Source organism: Monodon monoceros, unplaced genomic scaffold (assembly GCF_005190385.1).
Source record: "Monodon monoceros isolate NGI ecotype Baffin Bay Population unplaced genomic scaffold, NGI_Narwhal_1 Super_Scaffold_18, whole genome shotgun sequence".
NCBI classification, from domain to species: Eukaryota; Metazoa; Chordata; class Mammalia; order Artiodactyla; family Monodontidae; genus Monodon; species Monodon monoceros.
This window is the reverse complement of record NW_021703774.1, coordinates 101,454,724-101,469,749: the sequence shown is the minus strand read 5'-3', so window position 1 is coordinate 101,469,749 and position 15,026 is coordinate 101,454,724. Positions and strand designations below refer to the sequence as shown.

Sequence of the window (15,026 nt, the reverse complement as noted above, 5' to 3'; positions counted from 1 at the left end):
CTCACCTAGCATACAATGCTAGTGAAGACAGAGTATACCATATATAATGATATCATCCAGGTAGTATCCTAAGCTGTATGTCACATTGACAGGAAACTCTAAAAAAATACTGAACATTTGTAAGGGTACCCAGCATATAACATGAAGAATGAAGGGAAAACCTGGCAAGTTTAATCCAACAATTAGCCAATGCAATTAGCAATCTTCAAATGTTTGAAGGTTTGGCATACAGAAGAAAAAACATATAATCAATATGTTTGAATCATAAAGATGTGGATTTTATCTCAAGATTAAGAAAAACTAGAAACAGGAACCATTCAACATTTCAATGGGTTGTCTTACAAAAGAGTGAACTGAATGGCTCAGCAGCTTGGACTATTTGTCAGAACACTGTAGAAGGAAATATGGCACTGGAGATTGGATAAGATGATTTCTAAGGTCCTTTCTCATATGTACTATGTATGTTTAATGTTTGGTTATTACACTATTAACATTATTTGAAATAATGAGCTAAAAACAAGTTAAATTTATACTATTGAACTTTAAAAATATTCTCTAAATTCAAAATTACCTGAAATAATCCTTTAGTTGTAATATTTGATAAGCTGATTCTTGAACAATGAAATATGGCACTAAATGACTAACACACTGAGGTCACAGAGCTATATGCATCCCGAAAACTCGATGTACAGAGGTTTTTTCTATCGGCAACACCAAAAATAAAAAATAGCGGGAACATAATGCTTTCTTGCCAGCAGCATGTGGCACTGCCATGACAAACTAATGATCTAATTGTACCACCTACCACCAAATTACATTGAATTTGTTGAATAGTTTTGTCCCTGATGCCATGTATTATCCTCATTATTTAATAGAAAGATGTTACAAACAGTAAGGTACTAGCTCATAAATAACATAATAACACAAAGCGATTCTTGTTGAAAAATACACTAAATACTACACATAGTTTGACACATCTCAAGAAGCTGCTATACGGCAAACTGAAGCAGGTAATGCAAGGAGGATAAAAGAAAGGGGCCCACAAAGGCATAACTTTAACAACCCGGCAAAATCATGTAATAATGAGAAGCAACAGTAGTAGAAAAACAAATGGACATTTATTAATAAAAGGTTAATTTCCTAATGAAGAACTTTGCAATTGGAAGAGGCAAGGTAATAAACTGCAGCTGCAACCAAAGGAAAGTGCTAAGTCATATTCAGCACGGAATGACTGACTGTTGTGTTGTTTATGCTTCCATATAGTCAGAACAAGATAAGTGACCATCTCAGTTTTGATAGGGTAAATGACACACATATGCACACAGCTCCAACAAGAACAATTCATGTCTTTAAAAATTAAAATGCGTGATAACTTCCTTCATATGACTTTCAAACCAATCAAACTTTTGACCACAATTTTATAATTAACATGAGTCAAAAATGTGTCAATTCCACACTACAGAGGTACTGTGTCAACTCTGCCCTCCACCAAAAGAGTATTAAACTGCCATAAATTATTATTTTACTTTGGATCTTTGTGTTCTTCAGTTTATGATGAGTTTGCTGTTTCTGCTTAATTTTGAGATATTTATTAACCCACCACGTCCAATAAGTGCAAAAGAAGTACAAGTGTCAGAAGTCCTAGGAAGACAAAACATATAATTATATTAGAAGTGAAAATAGAGATAATAATACCCAAAGTGGTAAGATAAATATTATATATGCATATGGAATGAACTGCTTCAGAGAAGAAATAATTCTTACGGGCAAAGAGAAATTCACCATTAAAACACTACTGTGCCTATACACTTGACAATAATCAGCAAGAAACAAGGAATACGAGAAAGGAAATTTTTGAGTACAGAATCAGTATCAATGTCAGATGTCTTTTTGCCTAGTGGTTATTCAGGGAAGGCCAGGAATTTGTTCAAGAACTCAAAAATTTACAATGTTCTAAGTGCTGCTGATGTAACTTCTGCCCCAGACATATGCAATTCCATAGGATCAAGGTCCATTGGAATAAGCACATCAAAGTTAGTGACATGACTGCAAATGCAAACAATCGTGGCTTTGAAAGAATTCCTTACAACAGTTGAAGAGATAATTTGTGCCTTAATATATAGCCTGGAACATAAGAAATGTTATGCTGGTTTCTTTCTACACTCAAACAATTTTGATAACTCTTTCAAATTCAGAGCTTCAAACATTCAACTGTATGTATTTAAAAAAAAAAAACTTTTGTAGATCTCAATGGTTACGGTAAAATTCTCATTATAAAAGTTCCATTAATTCATTTGCCAATCATATATTAATTAATCATATTTAGGAAACACAAAATTGTTTATGGTCTAATGGGAAGTAAACAAGAACCTTCTCACATCTGGAGAATAAATTATTTCCCTAAACTACAATTTCATTTTATTGAAAGGGGGGTTCAGATCACATACAAAAAATTCTGTAATTCTGTAATTAACCTTTCACCTATATTATACATTTAAACTCTATTAAGTAAATTCAAATTTATATATATTTAGATGGGAAAGTGGGGCACTTTCATTGAGAACTAGAAAAACAAAAAAAACACAGAAGTTTTATTTTCTACAAAATAATATATTTATGAAACATGAATTCTCTTACTGATATTACCATTTACTCAACTTTTCTTCTTTCCTTTCTCTAAAATCAGCCTACAAAATTCCAATTATCTTCTGAGAAACATATTCCAAGGTAATCACTACTCTATAATTATCTTCATTTAGGATGGTAAAAAATTCAAATATAAGAAATTTGCTTTCCTTAAAACAAAGTATGCACCTCTCTCATATCACTGTCCTTAAAAAAAGAAGAAAGAATTATTTTTGTAAAGGCAAATCACAAACCAGCCACTGCTTTTTTTCTGATTTTACATTTGACCTAACAAGTTTTTACTTACTGCATGTTCAATTCTGGAGTTTTAATTATAAAACCAGAAGCATTTATTTATTATGAATTTAAGTAATTACAAAATTTCACCAAAACGTTACAGAAAACACTACATTATATTTAGAAAATGCAAGTACTTATTGATAATCAAATGTGGAGTTCCCTGGTGGTTTACTGGTTGGGATTCCGTGCTCTTACTGCCACGGCCTGGGTTCAATCCCTGGTGGGGGAACTGAGATCCTGCAAGCCGCAGAATTTCCTTCAGGTTTACTCATATGGAGAGAGACTGAGGTCATGGTCAAGAGTAGCAATTTTGAACCATGAGAGACAGAATGTTTGGTTTCCATATTACCAAATTCATAAAACCAAAATGTTATCAATAGCACATTACTGTTTTATAAAAGAAGACTGAAGCATATTTAATATTGAGGTATTTCATGGAAAATTTTAATTATTCGTAACTCTAACTATCCAAATGGTATTGTTGGTAGTTTTTTTTTTTTTTTAAACTGTACTGCTATCTGAGGAAGACTATATAGGACACATAAGTATAAAAAACTGCTATCAATAAAAAGCAATACATTATTTCCCCAGTGAGTAATATGAATTATTTAATAATAATATTAGTCTACAGTTCAGAGGAAGTAGAAGGTCCTATAAAATACCATGGCTAAGAAAAGCCTCACAGAAAAGAGAGAGTTTTAGATAAATTTTATAGTGCAGTGCCAAGACAAATCACTCTTTGGAGGCAGACCTGCCTGGGTTTGAGAAATAGCTCCACAACGTCTAGCGTATTAGGACAAAGTTACTCCACTTTCCTTCAACTTCAAGTTGCTTCATCAATAAAATAAGAGTGGAACCTTCTTATAGGATTGTAAGGATTAAATAAGACAATGTACATAAAACATGTAGCAAAGGGCCTGTTATTTAGTAATTACTCATTAAGTGTTCATTCCCCATGATCCTTGCCATTAACTTGCTTCATGTACAGAATGATGACACTGAATTTGTGTACTGCTCCTAATGATAATGGAGACCCTCCCTTACAAGCAGAAATGTATTCTGGGAGGAGATACCTGAGAACTTACACTACTCCCAGGGTATAATAAACAGGATAAATAAGCAGAAGATAAAGAGCCATAGGAAGAAGCATATCTTAAGAGTTGCTGGTGCTAGAACAATACCACTCTTGTGGGATAAGGCAGGGCTTTACTGTTCAATAAGCAATAAAGAGGGGAATTACAGTGCATGACCCAGTGCCCTAAGGAAAAAAGATGTGAAGTGGCCACTCAGGATTCAAGAGTTTCTAAGAGTTCCTGATCCCTTTCAGAATATCAAGGACATGAATTTATCTTTCTCTCTTGTAAAATGCCAACGAAATGAAAGTAGAAGGACTAGAAGAGAGAGACATATGTAGACAAATAAAACCATAAACTTGAACAGTTATAGACAAGGGCTCTGGAAAGAAAGGAGACCACAATCTCAAATAAACAAAAGAACTAAAAACAGGTTTCATACAAAAGAATAGGAATCAGAATAGCATCAGACTTTTCACCGTCAAGACTATTACATCAATGGAGCAATAATTTCAAAGTTTGGAGTTAAAATTACTTTGACTATATTGATACAATCCTATTCAAAGACAAATTATACAACATTCAGGTTGAGGGCACACAGTGTGTAAGTTTACCACTTACCTGTCATTTCAGAAAAATTTTCCCAAAATGTTGTGTGTGTGAAGGGATCTGAAATTCGTGTGCTAAGTGTTTTTTACAACAACAAGGTTATGAATACTTATTAATAGTGATTGAAATACAAATTTAAATGTCTGTTAAAATTAGAAGGTTAACCACTGGAAGAATAAAAAGAGAAAGTAAATATACTTAATATCCTCAGATTCTATAAACTATTGTATTTTAAAGAAAGAAGTACAGTAGCAGTAGGCTGACAACTTTGAAATAAAAAACTACTAAAAAAAAAAACCCCAAAAACAAAAACAACTCTCAACAGGAAGAACAGAGTGAATAAAGCTGATGAAATGAGGTATTCTTCCAATAGAAATATTTTTTTACAAGGGAGTAGGAAGAGCATTAAAAAAAAATAACAGAAAAAGAGACACAAAGTCTAGACCCCACAAATTATAATGAGTAGAAATTATAGAAGAAACCAGGGGAACAGGGAAGAGGACACAATAGAAAAAAATTTCAGAACTCAAGAAGCACAATCTTCAGAATAATAGCATTCAATGAGTGCTCAGCAGGATGAAGAAAAAGACATGTCACTTGAACAGTCCTGGGGGAAATTTCAGAACTCTAAGAATAAAAGGAAGAATTCTACTCATTTCCAGAAAAAACAAAAACAAAAACAAAAACAAGACTATCTACAAAGAAACAAGGATACACAATTCATCACCAGTAGTGTCATCAGGCTTTTGAGGAAACATTTTTAAAAATCAAATTTATTGGAAAAAATTACATAAGTAGAACATATTTGTTGCAATCTCCTCTACCTTTCCCACTCTATCCCACTTCAGTTACCAATGTAATAGTCTGGTGTATCCTACTACTCCTTTTTCTTACTCATACAAATATATATACATATGTATTTGCTTTGTGCTTACCTTCACAGAAATGGTATTATATTATATACATGCTACAATAAATATCCCTGTATAGACAGCCCTATAGTCATGTTTTTATTTTGATAATGTAGATCCTTTAAAATTGCACGTGAATTTTTTTAGTTTAATATACATTTTCAAATCATTTCCCTAAATCTCTATCAATATGCACGTCTACCTCCAATGTATAAGAATGTCTGTTTCCCCATATTCTTACAATTTTTGCCAGTATCATGGTGAAAGATGTGAAAATACTTTTTAACCCAGAATTCTATAACTAGCTAAACTAGCATTCAAGTATAACAACAAAATATAGACATCATTGGACAAACAAGGATTCCAAATGTTTATCACCTACAGATGAGAGAATTACTCAAGGAGATATTCAGGCATAGATAGAAAAGAATATGTGAAGAAGAATCAATAAACATTAGTGAGCAATTAAACTAGTAAAACATGCAACTAAATCTAATAACTGTTGACAGTTGTTCAAAAAGGATTCCTATGAAATGAGAAGCATGTATTCTTTTTTGTTCAGGATAATCATGCTGGATCAGAGTAACTTGTCAGACTGACTGGAAGTGGACCATAGATAGACTCCTGGCCTGCACCTGAGTGCCCTCCTAGTTAATAATATGGGAAATAAGATCCCCAAAAGATTTCAACATGGGAGTTTTGACTACTGGAAAATGATCAAAAGAAAATCTTTTAAAAGTATGTTAAAATGCTAAGGATAACCAACTGAAATAGTGAAATAAGATATATAATTTCAAATCTATAGAATTAAAAAATGGAAAAAAATTGATCCAATATAAAAAGTAACAATGGAACAAAGCAAAGAGAAAAAAAGCAGAAAAAAGTCCAAACATACCGGTAATTCAGAATAAATTTATTCAGAATAAATGTGAAACGTTCATATATTAAGAAAAAGGCATTCATATTTTTGTTTTGTTTTTAAGTATAGAATTAACATATAGAAACAACATAAGTATTCTATATGTTGTTTATAAAAAGAAAGATGAGGTGATGAAAAGATAAGCTAGGCAAATGTTAATGAAAAGAAAATAGATGTCTCTACTACCAGAAAAGTCAAGTGGAATTTAAGGCAAAAGCACTAGACCTGCTAGAAATGAATATTATATATTAATAAAGTACATGATCCACCAAGAAGATATATTATTCATGAACCCCTATGCATACAACAAAATACCTACAAAATATATAAATTATAAACTTACAAGTATTAGGAGAAACTGACAAATAGACAGTCACAAAGGGAAGCTTTAAACACTTCTCCCCAAAAGTCAAAAGATCAAGGAGAATATTCTAGTTTTCCTCTTCCAAGATCACCTTTCTCTCACTTTATGAAAGAAAGATTCCCAAACACAAATCTGCAACTTTCTCCATCTCCATCAGTTGTTCAGGCCAATAACCTTCAAGTAATCTTCCTTATTCTCTTTAATTCATACTTCATATCCAAACCATCAGGAAATCCTATTGCCATCATCTTCAAATTACATCCAGAATTCAATTGCCTCTCACTACTGCTACACCCAGGTCCACTATTATCTCTCCCCTGTATTATTTCAAGGCTTCCTAATCTGGTCTTAGTGCATCTACTCTTGCCCACCCACCATCTATTCTCAACACTGCAACGAGAGGTATCATTTTAAAACCTAAGACAGATCAAGTTCCTCAAAACCCTTCAATAGCTCCCTGTTTTTCCCTCAAAGAAAAAAAACCCAACATCCTTATAATACCCTGTAAAAGGTGCTATGAAGATCCTTCCCAGTAACTCTTTTTTTTTCTCTTTGACCTCATTTCTTACTCCTCTCCCTAACTCGCTCACCCAGTTCCAGCCATGCTGGCTTTCTTACTATTCTTTGAACATTCTCTCCCACATTAAGGCCTTAGCACTGACAATTCCTCAAGCTGAAATGCTCTATTTCCCAGGTACTCTCATGGCAAACTTCCTCATTTAATTTGCTTTTGCTCAACTATTTTCTCTTGAATAATGCCTGCCTGGACCACTTTGGTTAACATTACATACAAAACTCACTCACTTCCCTATTGCTGACATTCTTAAATACACTTACACTAGTTTACCCTTTTTCCTCCCGTAACATTTATCACCTTCTTACATACTATGTAATATACTTACTAATTACAGTTATTGTTTGTGCATCATTCCCATAAAACTAAGTTTCAAGGGCACAGATCTTTGTCTTGTTAGCTGAATATTTCATGGATCTAGAAGGGTACCACCACCCAGAGCCTTGATATTGTACATTGCTCTGATGTGTAAAAACTTCTGGGGAACCAAATAAAAGGTTTGAGAATACCAGATTTTCTTAGGGAGAATGCCATGGCAGCAAAGCAAACGATACAGAAAGGCCACATAGTCTCAATTCACTGAAAAACAACTCAAGGCAAGATTCCAGTGCCTGTCTCTCACTCTAACTTCTTCCTCTCCATACCTACTTTCCCTTCCCTCCCCAATCCCCAGTCTTAGAATAAAAATTCAGAAATGGGAAGGTTGTCAACAATGACACGTATGATACGTGAACTGAATTTAAAAAGGGAAGCTGTTCCCTGGTGGCGCAGTGGTTCAGAGCCCGCCTGCCGATGCAGGGGACACGGGTTTGTGCCCCGGTCCGGGAGGATCCCACATGCCGCAGAGCGGCTGAGCCCGTGAGCCATGGCCGCTGAGTCTGCACATCCGGAGCCTGTGATCCACAACGGGAGAGGCCGTGGCAGACATTTTCTGTAAGCTGAATTAATTAAAACTACAGTGCAAAGATTTTGAAGAAATTAGATTTAAAGCATGTATACAACATATAAGCATTGATAAATACTTTCACTTTGTGACAAAAATTACAAATGCAACTTAAAAATGCCACAGTTTGTCAAAATTCTTTTAGAGGACATTTCAAAGAAAAATTTTAAAGACCACTGATCAAATATATAGAGAACTCTACACAACAATAAACAGACATTTTTATTTCAAAACACATATTTGTAAAACACAGATTTGTATAATCTGACTATATATTATAATGACCACACAGAAATTTCCAACAGAGATGGAAGTCACATAGAGCACATTCTCTGGCCACCATGCAACAAAACTAAAAATTAGATACAACTAAGAGTTAATTAGTGAACTAGAAAAAGGTCAGAATAAAGTACCCAGAATGAAGCAATGAGAGATAAAAGGATGGAAAATGAAGACAGGAACCTGAAAAAGGATACAATGAAAAGATCTAGCACACATTTAATGGGAATCCTAGAAATAAAGGAGAGAGAAAATAGGGCAGAAGCAATGCTTGAAGAGATAGTGGCTGAGAGTCTTCTAAAACTGACAAGAGACATCAAGCTGTAGTTTCTGGAAGCACCAGGAACTCTAAGATACATAAACAGAAAGAAAACTACACCTAGATACATCACAGTAAAACTGATGACAATAAAAGACAGTTAGAACATCTTAAAAGTAGACACAGAAAAAAAGAATAACTACACAAAGAGACAATAATTAGAGTGAGAAAGAAAAAAAGCAGCTCCTAATGTCCGAGAACTAATCTGATGCTTTCAGCTAAATCATATTGTTCTCCTGTTGAACATAAAAATGTCTCACAGAATATCGACTTAAGACAAGGTAACTGTGTAACACAAACTACCAAATAGCGCCTTCCCTTGCTAAATGAGTTGATTAGCTACCTTCTTTACCAACTATGTTTATCTCAGCTTCAGCCTGCCTTCCCTACAGATGAGATTTATTAAGAGGGCAACCTCAAGATGAATGAAAACAAAACACAACATACCAAAACTCATGGAATGTCGCAAAAGCAGTATTTGGAGGGAAATTTATAGCTGTAAATACCTACATTAAAAGAGAAGAAAGATCTCAAATCTATTACCTAACTTTATACCTTCAGGAACTGGAAAAAGAGCAAACTAAACCCAAGCCAGAAGAAGGAAGGAAATAATAAATATTAGAGCATAGATAAGAAAATATAAAAATAGAATCAAATAAAAAGTTAATTCTTTTAAAAGATCAAAAAAATTAACAAAGAAATTTACTAAGAAAAAAAGGAGGGAAGATGCAAATAACTAAAATCAGAAACGAAAATAGGGACATTACTACAGACTTTACAGAAATTAAAAGGATTATAACAAAATATTAGAACTGAATACTAACAAATTAAATAATTTAGATGAAATGGACAAATTCCTAGAAACACAAATTAGCAAGCCTGACTCAAGAAGAAACAGAAAATCTGAACAGATTTATAATTAGGTAATGAGACTGAATCAGTAGTCAAAAACCTCCCAAAACCCCCCAAAAGGAAAAGTCCAAGACTAAATGCTTTCACTGGTAAATTTTACCATTTAGAGAATTAACATCAATCCTTCACAAGCTTTTCCAAAAACAGAAGAGGGACTACTTCCTAACACATTCTATGAGGCCAGCTTTACCCTAAAACCAAAGCCAGACAAAGATACCAAGAGAAAATGACAGACTGTTATGAAGACACGCAGAAATCCTCAACAAAATGCTACCAAGCTGAATCCAACAGCGTATTAAAAGGATTATAATCATAATTGAGTGGGATTACTCCAGGAAAGCAAAGGTGGTTCAATATAAGAAAAGCAATGTATTATATTAATAGAACAAAGGAATAAAACTACACAATCATCTCAATAGACGCAGAAAGACCATTTGACAAAATACAACACTATTTCATGATTAAAAACTCAGCAAACTCAGCGAACTCGAATTAGAAGGGAATTTCCTTAACATGATAGAAGGTACCCATGAAAAACCCACAGCTAACATCATACTCATCAATGGTTAAAGACAAAGTTTTCCTCCCAAGACAAGGCTGCCTGCTTTTACCACTGCTATTCAACATTGTACTGGAAGTCCTAGGCACAGCACTTACGCAAGTAAAACAAGTAAAAGGCATCCAAATTGGAAAGAAGTAAAACTACCTATTTGCAGATGACATGATTCTATACACAGGCACGCCTTGGAGATATCGGGTGTTTGGTTCCAGACCACTGCAATAAAGGGAATACTGCAACAAAGAGAGACAAGACAAATTTTTTGGTTTCTCAGTGAATATAAAAGTTATGATTACACTACACAGTTGACCCTTGAACAACACGGGTTTGAACTGCACAGATCCACTTATAAGCGAATTTTTTTCAACAGTAAATACTACAGTGCTACATAATTTGAGGTGGGTTGAATCCGTGGATCCGGAACCTTGGATACGGAGGGCTGACCGTAAGTTATACTTGGATTTTCGACTGTGCAGATGATGGGGACCCCAGTCCCCTGGCTTTTCCAGAGTCTATTACAGTCGATTAAGTGTGCCATGACATTAGGTCTAAAAAAAAAAACAATGCACATACCTTAATTAAAAATACTGTATTGCTAAAAAATGCTAACCATCATCCAAGCCTTCAGCAAGTTGTAATCTTTTTGCTGGTGGAGGGTCTTGCCTCAGTGTTGACGACTGCTGACTGATCAGAGTGTTGGTTGCTGAAGATTGGGGTGACTGTGACAATTTCTTAAAATAAGACAACAATGAAGATTGCTGCATCGATTGACTCTTTCTTTCATGAACAGTTTCTCTGTAGCATGCAATGCTATTTGATAGTTTGAAATATTCCAATAATTACCAAAATGTAACAGAGATATCAAGTGAGCAAATGTTGTTGGAAAACTGGTGCCAACAGACTTGTTCAACACATGGTTGCCACAAACCTTCAATTTGTAAAAAATGGAGTATCTGCAACACAATAAAGTGAAGTGCAATAAAACGAGGTATGCCTGTATAGAAAAGCCCACAGATTCCACACAAAAAACTTACTAGAGCTAACATAATAAACAACTTCAGCAAACTTGCACGTATAAGATAAACAAACATAAATCAATCGTGTTTCTCTATGTTAGCAATGAATGATCCAAAAAGGAAATTGAGAAAATTCTATTTACAAAAGCATTCAAAATAAAATACCTAGAAATAAATGCAATCAAGAAGGTGAAAGACTTATACATTGAAAAATTACAAAACACTGCTGAAAGAAATTAAAGAAGGCCTAAATAAATGGAAAGGCATCCCATGTTCATGGATTAGAAAACAAGATATTGTTAAGATGACAATACTTCCCAAAGTGATCTACAGATTCAATGCAATCCCTATCAAAGTTCTAATGGCCTTTTTAAATAGAAACGGATAAGCTGATCCTAAAATTCATACGGAACTGTAAGGGGGCCTTAAGAGCAAAAACAATGAAAAAGAAATAAAGTAGGGGGGCTCATAATAACTTTAAAATTTACTACAAAGCTATAGTAATCAGTGTGGTACTGGAATAAGGGTAGATATATAGACCAATGGAATACATTTGAGAATCCAGAAATAAGTCCAAACATCTATGGCCAACTGATTTTTTTTTTTTTTTATGCGGTACACGGGCCTCTCACTGTTGTGGCCTCTCCCGTTGCGGAGCACAAGGTCCGGATGCACAGGCTCAGCGGTCATGGCTCACGGGACCGGAATGTGGGATCTTCCCGTACCAGGGCATGAACCCGTGTCCCCTGCATCGGCAGGCGGACTCTCAACCACTGCGCCACCAGGGGAGCCCTGGCCAACTGATTTTTAAAAAGGTGCCAAGACCATTCGATGGGGAAAGAACAGTCTTTCAACAAATGGTGCTGGGACAACTGAACAATCACATGTAAAAGAATGAAGCTGAACCCCTGCCTCATTTCATCTACAGAAATTAAATCAAAATGGACCAACAACATAAACATAAGAACTAAAACTGCTATTGCTCTTAGAATAAGGCTTAGGGATGGATCTTTATGATGTTGGATTTGACAATGAATTCTTAGAATTGACACCAAAAACATGATGAACAAATGAAAAAAATAGATAATTTGGACTTCACCAAAACTTCTGTGCAAAGGACATTATCAAGATATATTTGGTAAGGGTTTAATATCCAGAATATATAAACAGCTCAACAACAAAAAGAAAAAAAACCCAATTTTTAAAATAGGCAAAGGACTTAAATCGACATTTCTCAAATGAAGATACACAAATGGCTAACAAGCCCATGAAAAGATGTTCACCCTCTTGGTCATTAAGAAAACTCAAATGAAAACCACAATAAGGTACCACTTCACACCCATTAGAATAGCTTTAATTAAAAAAAACAAAAAAAAAACCTGGAAAATAACAAGTGTTGATGAGAATGTGGAGAAATAGAGACCCCATACATTGCTGGTGAGAAACTGAAACAATGTACCCACTGTGGAAAACCGTTGGGCGTTCTTAAAAAAGGTAACAAAGAATTACCACGTAACCCAGCTATTCAACTCCTAGATATATATCCAGGAGAAATGAAAACTTACGTACACACAGAAAATTGTGCATGAATGTTTACAGCATCATTATTCATAATAGCCAAAAAAAGGAACGAAGTACATACTACAACTTGGATGAACCTTGAAAATATGCTAAGTGAAAGAAGTCAGACATAAAGAATCATTGTACGATTCCTTTCATTTGAAATAGCAAAAATAGGTAAATCCATAGAGACAGAAAGTAAAGGGTACCAGGTGATAGTAGAAGGGGGGAATTGGAAATGATTACCTAACGTTTACAGGGTGTTGAAACACCTTTGAAATGAGAAAGGAAAGTATATTGTGAATATACTAAATACCACTGAATTGTACACTTAATATGATTAACTGCATGTTATGTAAATTTCACCTCAATTAAAAAAAAAAAAGATGGCAGTCAAATGTGCCCATGTTCTGACAACATCTAACTTAGAGCAAACTTCTACTTCGTTAGCTCCTCTCTAAAATTACCCAACCAAAGTCCAATCCTATAATAGGTTCTAATACCCTCTTAAAAAGATACCCCCAAATTCCCTATACTATGAAGAATCTTTCACTTCAACAAGTAAAAACCATGTTCAACTATAGGTGTTCTTTGCTGGTCTTTTTGGTTGGAAGATGTTGACAGGAGTAGCACCTAATTTCTCAACAGAAACAACAGAAGCCAGAACACAAAGGGATAATGGTCTAATTAAAAGAAAATGATGGCCAAGCCAGCATTCTAACCAGTAAAAAACTGTCATTCAAAAGTGAAGGTGAGGGCTTCCCTGGTGGCGCAGTGGTTGAGAGTCGGCCTGCCAATGCAGGGGACACGGGTTCGTGCCCCGGTCCGGGAAGATCCCACATGCCGCGGAGCGGCTAGGCCCGTGAGCCATGACCGCTGAGCCTGCGCGTCCGGAGCCTGTGCTCTGCAACGGGAGAGGCCACAACAGTGAGAAGCCCGCGTACCGCAAAAAAAAAAAGTGAAGGTGAAATACAGAACATGACCAGAAAAAAAAAACTGAGGGGAATTTCTCAGCACAAGTCTATACCAAAGTATATGCTAAAGGGTATTCTTCAAAAAAGGGAAATGATTGAAGGTGGAGAACTGAAGATGCAGGCAGAAATAAAAAGCGCTAAAAATGTTAACTTGGGTAAATCTAAAATACTGACATAAAATAATGATGATGTCTCATGGCGATTAAAATATATATGGAGGGGCTTTCCTGGTGGCGCAGTGGTTGAGAGTCCGCCTGCCGATGCAGGGAACGTGGGTTCGTGCCCTGGTCCGGAAGGATCCCACATGCTGCGGAGCGTCTGGGCCCGTGAGCCATGGCCGCTGAGCCTGCGCGTCTGGAGCCTGTGCTCCACGGCGGGAGAGGCCGCAGCAGTGAGAGGCCCGCGTACCACACAAAAAAATAAATAATAAAAAATTTAAAAATAACATATATATGGAGTTAAAAACAGGTGAGTATTATAGCAAATAAACCGAGCAAAGGGTGAGGGGGGTGATTAATGGAATTAAAGTGTTTTAGGTTCCTCACATTGTCTGGAAAGATATAAGGTAAATTAATTAGACTCTTACTGGTCAAGGATGCATGTTGCAATCTCTAGGGCAACAGCTCCCAAAAGTGTGATCTGTGGACCCCTGGGGGTCCCTGAAACCCTATCAGGGGATTCTCAAAATCACAACTGTTTTCATAATATTACTAATAAGACCTTATTTGCCTTTTTCACTCTCATTCTCTCACAGTGTACAACAGAGTTTTCCAGTCTATACGACTTGTGCTATCTCAACGGATTAAAGCAGAGCAGGTATGAGAATCCAGCTGTCTTCCATTAAACTAGACATAAAAGAGATTTGCAAAAATGTAACACTATTCTCACTAAATTTTGTTTTGGAAAGTATATTTTTCACAAAATTATATTATTTATGTTAACATTTAATAGGATATTCTTGTTCCCCAAAACAAAAGTATGTTATTTATGTAAATATTTGATAGGATATTCTTGCTCCCCAAAACCAGATTAAAAAAAGGTTTTTTTAGAGTTTAAATGGATCTTGAGAACACAGAGTTTGAGACTCAG

The 15,026-nt window shown here is 35.3% G+C and overlaps 1 protein-coding gene across 4 annotated transcripts in view; it reads right to left on the bottom strand.

Moving 5' to 3' along the window:
- The window catches only part of ZNF644 (zinc finger protein 644), a 114,400-nt gene that overhangs the window by 27,598 nt on the left and 71,776 nt on the right, over nucleotides 1-15,026 (bottom strand). The window contains exon 1 of one of the 4 annotated variants that reach the window (XM_029227831.1): nucleotides 10,535-10,553. The exons of the other annotated variants lie outside the window; for them this stretch is intronic. Coding sequence (XP_029083664.1) covers nucleotides 10,535-10,551 — 17 coding nt within the window. The 5' untranslated portion in view covers nucleotides 10,552-10,553. Of the gene's footprint in view, nucleotides 1-10,534; nucleotides 10,554-15,026 lie in introns of those variants that run through there. 4 annotated transcript variants of the gene reach the window in all.